At 47.7% G+C, this 10,097-nt stretch overlaps 1 protein-coding gene across 1 annotated transcript in view; it reads left to right on the top strand.

Moving 5' to 3' along the window:
- Positions 1 to 3,645: 3,645 nt before the first annotated feature.
- Positions 3,646 to 10,097, top strand: part of LOC100092003 (adhesion G protein-coupled receptor E2) — a 36,754-nt gene continuing 30,302 nt past the window's right edge. The window contains 3 exon segments of the mRNA XM_039910282.1: positions 3,646 to 3,663; positions 5,704 to 5,806; positions 6,671 to 6,781. Of these exon segments, the coding sequence (XP_039766216.1) occupies positions 3,646 to 3,663; positions 5,704 to 5,806; positions 6,671 to 6,781 (232 nt within the window).

The raw sequence follows: 10,097 nt of genomic DNA, 5'->3' as shown, positions 1-10,097 counted from the left end.
GATTAGGGTTGGAGATGAAGATTTGGGTATCATCCTCATAGAGGTGGTAGTTGAAGCCATGGGAGTGAATGAGTTCCCCAAGGGAATGGATGTAGATGGAGAATATAAGGGAACCCAGAACTGAACCTTGAGGGACAGCCACAGAGAGGGGGTGGGAGGCAGAGGAGGAGCCCACGAAGGAGACTGAGAATGAATGGCCAGAGAGATAAGAGGAGAACCAGGAGAACAGAGTCAGTGAAGCCAAGGTTGGATAGTGTTTCCAGAAGGATGTGGTCCACAGTGTCGAAGGCAGCTGAGAAGTCGAAGAGGATTAGGATGGAGTAGAGGCTGTTGGATTTGGTAAGAAGGAGATCACTGGTGACCTATGAGAGGGTGGTTTCTGTGGAGTGAAGAGGAAGAAAGCCATATTGGAGTTTGGTCAAGGAGGGAGTTGGAGGAGAGGAATTCGAGGCAGCGAGTGTAGACGACTTGCTCAAGAAGTTTGGAGAGGAATGGTAGGAGGAAATGGGACAATAACTGGAGGGAGCTATGGGATCAAGGGAGGGTTTTTATGATAGGGGAGACATGGTCATGTTTGAAAGCAGTGGGGAGAAAGCCATTGGAGAGCAAACAGTTGAAAATGGCTGTTAGGGAGGGAAGAAGGAATGGGGCGAAAGTTTTGATAAGGTGGGAAGGAATGGGAATGGATGTGCGGGTGGAGAGGGTGGCTTTTGAGAGGAGGCAGGAGATCTCCTCTAGATATATTGTTGGGAAGGATGAGAGAATTGAAGGCTGGAGGTGGGAGGCACTGGGGAGGGGCTGGGGGGATTTTAGGGAGCTCATGCCTAATAGTGGCAATTTTCTAATAAAGTAGCTGGCCAGCTCATTGGAAGCAAGGGATGGAGAGGTGGGGGGAAAGGGGACCTGAGGAGGGAGTTATATGTCTGGAACAACCAGCAAGGACAATGGGCATGGGTGCCAATAAGAGTGGAGAAATAGTTTTGCCGGTCAGAAGAGAGGGAAGAGTTAAAGCATGCAAGGACAAACTTGAAGTGAATGAAGTCGGCCTAATATTTAGATTTCCACCAGGAGCTCTCTGCAGTTCGAACACAAGAGTGAAGGATGTAGACTGTGCAGGTGATCCAGGGTTGCGGGTTAGTGGTAAGAGATCAACAAAGAGATAGGGGAGCAAAAGAGTTGAGTTCAGTAGAGAGGGTGGTGCTGAGAGCATCTATTTGGTCATTAAGGAAGGGGAGTTGGGGTATGGAGGCTAAGTGGGGCTTGATAAGTTGAGAAAATTGGATGGGGTCGAAAGATCAGAAGTCTCTGTGTGGGAATAGTACAGATTAACGGGGAAGAGGTGTGTGGGAGAGGAGGCAAGTGAGAAGGTTGTGGACAGATAGAGGGATTTCAGAGTTGGTGAGGGTAGAGACTGTGCAGTGGTTAGGGATGATGAGATCGAGTGTGTGTCCACGCTAATGAGTGGGGAGGTGGGGTGGGGCAGAGATGAGGAAGTATAGAATACGGAAAGCGGAAGGTTCGTCAGGACATCTATGTGGATATTGAAGTCCCCAAGGATCAGTGTGGGCATGGAGAAAGAGAGAAGGAAAGTGAGAAATGGATCAAGATGTTTCAAGAAGTTGGAGGTGGGACCTGGGGGGCAGTAGATAACAGTTACTAGAATCCGGAGTGGGTGGTGGAGGCAGATGATACGGGCTTCAAAGAAGGGAAAGAAAGGGATAGGGGAGGTGGAATTGTATTTTGTGAAGAGCCCACTCTGGGCAAAACGCTGTACATTAGTCAGTGCTTGGGGAAAGTCCAAGGACAGGGTCCCGGCTTCACAGAGGGCTCCCAGTCTAAAAAGCAGGGGATGAGCGACTGGTCAGAGCACACTTAGGAAAGAAATACAAAGTTAAAATCAATAAATTCCCGCTAGTTGAGAAAGTGTGCTGCAGCGCCACCTTCTGTCTGTCCCACTCCTGCTGCATGGCTCAGCACCCCCCGAGAACGGGGCAGGGGAGACCTGTGACACGTGGCACCCCCTCGTCGGGCTCAAATGCTTCAAATTCTGACCAGTGAGGGCCGGAGAGAGTTATCTCATTTTAGCTTCAGAATATCCCTGGGAGGTAGAAAGAGTCAGGTCCAATTATCCCCCTTTTGGAATTGAGAACAGAGGCCCAGAGAGGTTAAGTGGCTTACTGAAGGTCACCCAGCGGGTCTAGGACAGAGGCAGAAGCAGAAACCACGACTCCTGATTCCCAGAGCCCTGTTTTATTCCCTCGACCGTCTCTTCTGCTACTCCCCTTACGCTGACCATTTGTGTGTACCATTTCCTAGGAGTTTCCAGCAGGGACAGAATGTGTGTATATTTTTATCATTAATGTTATTATAATTATTATATTCATTAAGCACTTACAATGTGTCAAGCACTGTTCTAAGCGCTGGGGTAGATCCAGGTTAATCAGGCTGGACACAGTCCCTGTCCCATATGGGGCTCACAATTTAAGTTGGATGGAGAAGAGGTACTTAATCCCCATTATAAAGATGAAGAAACTGAGGCACAGCAAAGTCAAGTGACTTTCCCAAGGTCACACATCAGACTAGTAGCAGAGCCAGAATTAGAACCCAAGTCCTCTGATTCCCAGGCCAGGGCTCTTTCCACTAGGCCATGCTGCTCATTATAGGTAACTACAATGGAAATCTTCAGGGAACAGCCTTTAGCCCAGCGACAGAAAAAATTGTGATGGTGGTGTCACCCGTCACATGGGGACAGATTCAAGGATCGGCACAATGAAAGTGAGAGACCACCGTCAGAAAGGCTGAGCCATGTAAGATTTTATTCCATGTGGCAAATTCAATTTCCCTCTTGGGAGAAATACACTTATATAGTTACTTGCAAGCAAAGCTAATCCTAGACTAATAAGCAGCAAGTACACTGGCCAACATGGTCCCCAGCTTCTAATGGCTGGTGAAACCTGGGAGGAGACGCAGTTTGTCTCCAGGGACTATCTTTCAAATCATCCAGAAGCTAGGTGATTTGAAAGCTAGCTACCTTCCTAATAATAATAATAATAATAATGTTGGCATTTGTTAAGCACTTACTATGTGCAGAGCACTGTTCTAAGCGCTGGGGAAGATACAGAGTAATCAGGTTGTCCCATGTGAGGCTCACAGTCTTCATCCTCATTTTACAGATGAGGTAACTGAGGCACAGAGAAGTTAAGTGACTTGCCCACAGTCACACAGCTGACAAGTGGCAAATCCAGGATTTGAATGCATATCATCCAGGGACAACCTTTCAAATCACCCAGCAATCAAGTTCAGAAGTAATACTGATTTCTCTTTGCTCCAACGAATCCATCACTCAGTACAACAGCTCTGCCACTTGTCAGCTGTGTGACTGTGGGCAAGTCACTTAACTTCTCTGGGCCTCAGTTACCTCATCTGTAAAATGGGGATTAAGACTGTGAGCCTCACGTGGGACAACCTGATGACCCTGTATCTACCCCAGCGCTTAGAACAGTGCTCTGCACATAGTAAGCGCTTAGCAAATACCAACATTATTATTATTACAACACAGGGTCTGATAGAGAGGGCATCCCTGACTCTGAGTACCGGCAATTTGCCACATCATTGTAACTGAGTTTCATCCTGTTACAAGACTTCATGGAGACCCCTCACCAGGTATACCCTGCTACTTACTGATCCTCCTCCCTGCCGTGGTCATATTTGGGAGGATACTGTGGCAAGATCCATCAAAATTCTCCACTCTGGTGACCTCATGTGTTTTCAGCCTTATCACTAATCACCACTCCTCTAGCATCAGCGACTTTGTGGATTTTCAGAATCGAGGGACCCACAGTTCCTTATGGCTCACCACTATCCCCCCTGGCATCAGTGACCTTGTGGGTTTTCAGAATCGAGGGGCCCATGGTTCTCAGGTTGACACCCAGAGATATGTGTTGTGTTTGTTCAGAGCAAATGGTGGCTTGTTAAAAAAGGAGTTGGTCTGGTTATGGCTTGCCCAGAATATCCATCCCTTGGGTCTTGTCCACTGATCCATATCCTTGGGAAACTCTGCTATCCTGACTCCACTCCCCATCATACCAGCCTTCTAACAGGAGGGGAGCCATTCCACAGTGACACATCCTAACCCTTGGGCATGAGTGTGGGAGAGTGGGTTAACCAGAGCAGTGACGGGGAGAAAATCAGAGTGTTGGGTGACGATGGACCCAGATGGCTGACAGTGCCTGTGGTAGCAGTTTGGATGGAGAGGAAAGGGCAGATTTTAGTGCTGTTGTGAAGGTCTGACAGGATTTAGTGATGGATTGAATTTGTGGGTTGAATGAGAGGAATCAAGGATAATGCCAAGGTTTCGACCTTGTGAGACAAGAAGAACGGTTGTGTTGTCTACAGTGATGGGAAAGTCAGGGAGAGAACAGGATCTGGATGGGAAGATAAGGAGTTCTGTTTTAGAGATGTTAAGTTTGAGGTGACAGAAGGACATCCAAGTAGAGATGACTTGAAGGCAGGAGGAAATGCGAGACTGCAGAGAGAGAGAGAGATCAGGGCTGGAGATGTAGATTTTGGAATCATCTGCATAGAGGTGGTAGTTGAGTGAGTGAATGTGAATGTGAGAGAATGAGTTCTCGAAGGGAGTGGGTGTAAATGGAAAATAGAAGGGGAACCAGAACTGAACCTTGAAGGACAGCATCTCTCCTTACCTTGCCGCCCTGTCCTCACTTCCCACTCTCGATGATCAGGTCTCTGCTCTCAACTCCACCCTCTCTACTCATCTCAACTCTCTCGCCCCCCTTTCCCTCCGCCGCTCTCGGTCCACTAACCCACAGCCCTGGATCACCTCCTCTGTCCGCCTCCTACGCTCCTATGCTCGAGCTGCTGAGCGCTGCTGGCAAAAGTCCAAGCACCAAGCTGACCTCACACACTTCAAATTTATCCTTTCCTGCCTTAACTCTGCCCTCTCCTCCGCCAGGCAAAACTTCTTCTCCTCCCTCATTGACACCCATGCCCGTCACCCCCGCCGATTGTTCCGGACCTTTAACTCTCTCCTTAGGCCCCCTGTTCCTCCCCCTCTCCCATCTCTCACCCCCAATGATCTGGCCACCTATTTCATCACAAAAATCAACACAATCAGGTCTGAGCTCCCCAAAGTCACCCCTCTGCCTCTCCCCTCCCCCCCACCAACCCTCTCCCCTACTTTTCCATCCTTCCCTGCAGTATCCTCAGAGGAGATCTCCTCCCTCCTCGCAAGTGCCACCCCCTCCACCTGCGCCTCGGACCCCATTCCCTCTCACCTTATTAAAACCATCGCCCCTGCCCTCCTCCCTTCCTTAACTTCTATTTTTAACCACTCAATCTCCAATGGCTCCTTCCCCTCTGCCTTCAAACATGCCCACGTCTCCCCCATCCTAAAAAAACCCTCTCTCGACCCCACTTCCCCTTCCATTTATCGCCTTACCTCCCTACTACCCTTCCTTTCCAAAATCCTACAACGAGTCGTCTACACTCGCTGCTTAGAATTCCTTAACTCCCATTCTCTCCTGGACCCCCTCCAATCTGGCTTCTGTCCCCTCCACTCTACCGAGACTGCTCTCTCTAAGGTCACCCATGACCTCCTTCTTGCCAAATCCAATGGCTCCTACTCCATTCTAATCCTCCTTGACCTCTCTGCTGCCTTTGACACTGTCGACCATCCCCTCTAAGGTGTTTGCCTTAGAACACCTTAGCTTGGAGCACAGTCAGCTTCAGGAACTCCTCTTCATTTGGCTGAAGCTAAGGGAGCCTCTAACACTCTTCTTCCAGGGATGTAAGTATTAGGTTACAGCACCAACTGTCTCAGACAAAAACTGGTCTTTCATGAGATGCTGATTTGGTGCCTGCAATTTAAACTTGGTTAGTACCGATTTGAACGTATACTTCAGTCCCCCTAATATCCCAGGTGTGATCCAATTTTTTTTTTCTGGATTTTCGTGGCCCTCCACAGAGTCACACTGTATTGACTACGTTAGCCAAGACACTTCAGCTCCTATTCCTGTTGGCGTTGTCCTTGATAAGGTGGGCCAACATCCTGATGGTTCCCTGGGGGTGCCTGATTCTCAGCCAGCCCCTAAGGGCAGCGATTCCCCTTCAGTCAGTCAACTGAATTTATTGAGCCTTTACTGTGTGCAGAGCACTGTACTAAATGTTTGGAAGAGTACAAAAGAACAATATAACAGACACATTCCCTGCCCACAGTGAGTTTACAGTCTAGAGGGGGAGACAGACATTAATATGAGGAGGGCTGAAGGGATCCTCATCACAGTTGTCCTCACCGCACTACCCGCTAAACGAAACTTGTCTGATCTCCTGTTCATTCACCCAGAGTTTCTTCCACTCACTAACAGCCTCCTTAGCTACCCGGAGTGCTAACTTTGCTCTAACAGGGACACCTTTTGTGTTTTTACCTCAGCAGCTGTCTGCAATATGAGGCATTTGGTCTCGCATTTTCTCTCAAGGTCCGCTTCTCCTTCTGCCTCCCCTTCTCAGTCCCGTACAGCAGCTTACAGTGCTGTTGCAAGGAAGCCAAGGAGGCTGGTCTTTCCCAGGCCCTACTTGGTCCTGGGGCCTCCGGCCAATCACAGAATTCTCAGGTGTTGGCCCTGAGAAAGCCACCCCAGCTCTCCATTGCCAGTCATCGATCCCATCCTCGTCATCGTTTATGTCACCCATCAAAGTGGGATGGGTTCAAGGATTGGCATGGCGAGAGTGAGAGACAGGAGCCAGAAAAATTTTATTCCATATGGTAATTGTACTTGCCTATTGGGAGGAATACACTTATTTAGTTACTCGCACATGGCACCCAGCTCCTGCCCCACAAACATTTACCACTCAGAAGGAATATAGTTATGCATTACTGGCATGTGGTGAAACACCTACCTCCCACCCCATATACCCTTACCACTCGGGAGGAATACACTTATTTAGTTACTTGCAAGCAAGACTAATCCTAGATTAATAAGCAATGAATACACTCGCCAGCATGGTCCCCAGCTTCTAATGGCCAGCAGAAATGGGAAGGAGACACCATTTGTCTCCAGAGGCTATCTGTCAAATCAGCCGGCAATCAAGTCTCCAGGGCTACCTTTCAAATCACCCAGGGGCTGCCTTGGACTACCTTTCAAATAACCCCAGCCAGAGCTTCCTTTCGAATTACCCCAGCACAGGCTACCTTTCAAATCACCCGGCAATCAAGTTCCCAGCAGGAATACTCACTTGTCCTTGCTCCAGTGAGGACATCCAGTGGATCACTTGACACCACACAGGGTACAATATAGCGGGTGTCCCCGATTCTGGGTGGAGGTGACTTGTCATGTTGGTGTGACCGAGTTCCAACCCACTATGAGAATTCATGGTGACCCTTCCCACATTGTACCTGGCTATTTCCTGATTACCCCCCCTATAGTGCTCATATTTGGGAGGATCATGTGGCAAGAGCCACCAGAATTCTCCACTCTGGCGACCTTGTGGGTTTTCAGTCTTATCTTTCACCACCACCCTTCCGGCCTCAGCAACTTTGTGGGTTTTCAGAATCAAAGGGCCCACGGTTCTTGGGTTGGCGCTGGGAGATCCGTGGTGTGTTTATTCAGAGCAAATGGCAGCTTGTTACAAAGTGGAGTTGGTCTGGCTAAGGCCCAAATGGTCACAGTTGACAATCAATGAATGTGTATTGTACTAAGCACTTAGGAGAGTACAACAGAGTTGTTAGACATGATCCCCACCCACAAGGAGCTCACAGCGTGGAAGTGGAGACAGATGTTAAAATAAATTACTGATATGTACAAAAGTAGTAACGGCAGAAGCTATAGCGCTTGCCAGGTTGAGCCAGCTGAACTGGAGCCACAAACAGCAGCAGCGACAGAGGTTGGAGGATCTAGGCTTGGAAGTAGCATGGAAGCGGTGTAAACCACCCAAGTGGGATTTACCTGGCCTCCACTGGGGCTCCAGAAGTCCAATGGCCACCTTTTCCCCAGAACATCCCCACAGACTGGCAGCAGATAGCGTCTAGGGGTATGGCTCATCCTCACTGAGCTCCAGAGCTGAGACCGAAGTCTGTCTGTGGAAGACAGAAGCAGAGCCAACATTTGAGCTCCACCTCTGTTCCTTTCCTAGCTCTGTGTGTGGGAAGACTTCACATAACTTTACGCTTTATAATTATAATAATAATAATAATGGCATTTGTTAAGCACTTACTATCTGCCAAGCGCTGTTCTAAGAGCTGGAAGAGATACAAGGTAATCAGGTTGTCCCATGTGGGGCTCCCAGTCTTATTCCCATTTTATAAATGAGGTAATTGAGGACAGAGAAGTTAAGTGACTTGCCCAAAGTCACACAGCTGACAAGCTGATGGAGCCAGGATTAGAGCCCACGACCTCTGACTTCCAAGCCTGTGCCCTTTCCACTGAGCCTCGCTCTATATACCAGTCCTTTCAGGTGATGCCTCCTTCTTGCTCCCATGGAACTGGTACTCTTGTATGTGTCTCTAGCCTGTAAGCTCGTTGTGGGCAGGGAATGTGTCTGTTCATTCAATAGTATTTACTGAGCGCTTACTATGTGCAGAGCACTGTACTAAGTGCTTGGAATGTACAATTCGGCAACAGAGACAATCCCTGCCCAGTTATTGTTGTATTGTACTCCCCCAAGCAGTTAGTACAGTGCTCTGAACACAGTAAGCACTCAATAAATATGATTGAATGGATGAATGAATGTACCCCCCCCCCAAACCTTTTATCTTTTCCCTCTGTTTCCCCATCTCATCCTCCCTTAGAATGTAAGAATATAAGCAGTGCCATTTCCTGCTCATCCAGCCCACGACTGTCTGGAAAGATCCCAGATGACCTGGCAGTCAGGGGACCTGGATTCTAATCTCAGGTCTGATAGTGGCCTGCAGGGTGACCTTGGGCAAGTCACTTCACTTCTCTTGGCCTCAGTTTCCTCATCTGTGAAATTGGAGATTCAATACCTGTTCTCCCTCCTCCTTGGACTGTGAGCCCCAGGTGAGACAAAGGCTGCATCTGACCTAATGATCTTGTATCTACTCAAGCATTTAGAACAGTGCTTTGGCACATAGTAAATGCTTAACAAATACCACCATTATTGTAATTATGATTATTAATATTATGATCACTTGGAGGAGCCTTGTAATAGTAGCCCTCCTAGACTCCTGCCCTCGTAGTTATTATTATTATTACTATTTTATTACTGCTTTTGTAATTATTAGTAGTAGTAATAATAATGATATTTGTTAAGCACTTACTATGTGTCAAGTATTGTTGATCAATCAATCAATCATGTTTATTAAGTGTTTACTGTGTGCAGAGCACTGTACTGAGCATTTAGGAGATTATAAGAGAACAGAGTTGGTAGACTCATTCCCAGCCAACAATGAGCTTACAGTCTAGAGGGGAAGACAGACATTAATACAAATAAATCAATTATGGATATTCATTCATTCAATCGTATTTATTGAGCGCTTACTGTGTGCAGAGTACTGTACTAAGCACTTGGAAAGTACAATTTGGCAGCAGATAGAGACAATCCCTACCCAACAATGGGCTCACAGTCTAGAAGGGAGAGACAGACAACAAAACAAAACAAGTAGACAGGTATCAATAGCATCAAAGTAGATAAACAGAATTATAGATCTATACACAAGATATGTACGTAAGTGCTCTGAGGTTTAGGGAGGGGTGAATAAAGGGAGTGTCTCCAAGTGCAAGGGTGACACAAAAGGGAGTGGGAGAAGAGGAATCGAGGGCTTAGAGAAGGCCTCATGGAGGAGATGTGCCTTCAATAAGGCTTTGAAGGTGGGGAGAGTAATTGTCTGTCGAATATAAATTCGAAGAGGAAGGGTGTTCCAGACCCAAGGCAAGACATGGGCAAGAGGCCGTCGACAAGATAGACAAGATACAGGTTGTAGATTGGCATTAGAGGAGCAAAGTTCCAGTGTGTGGGCTGGGTTGTAGTAGCTGATATAAGGTAATTAGGTTAAACACAGTCCCAGTCCCACAAGGGGCTCACGGTCTAAATCAGAGGGAGAAGGACTTAATCCCCATTTTGCA

Source organism: Ornithorhynchus anatinus, chromosome X1 (genome assembly GCF_004115215.2).
Source record: "Ornithorhynchus anatinus isolate Pmale09 chromosome X1, mOrnAna1.pri.v4, whole genome shotgun sequence".
In the NCBI taxonomy this organism is placed as follows: domain Eukaryota; kingdom Metazoa; phylum Chordata; class Mammalia; order Monotremata; family Ornithorhynchidae; genus Ornithorhynchus; species Ornithorhynchus anatinus.
Note: the sequence above shows the minus strand (reverse complement) of the source record. Positions and strands in the feature narration are given on the sequence as shown.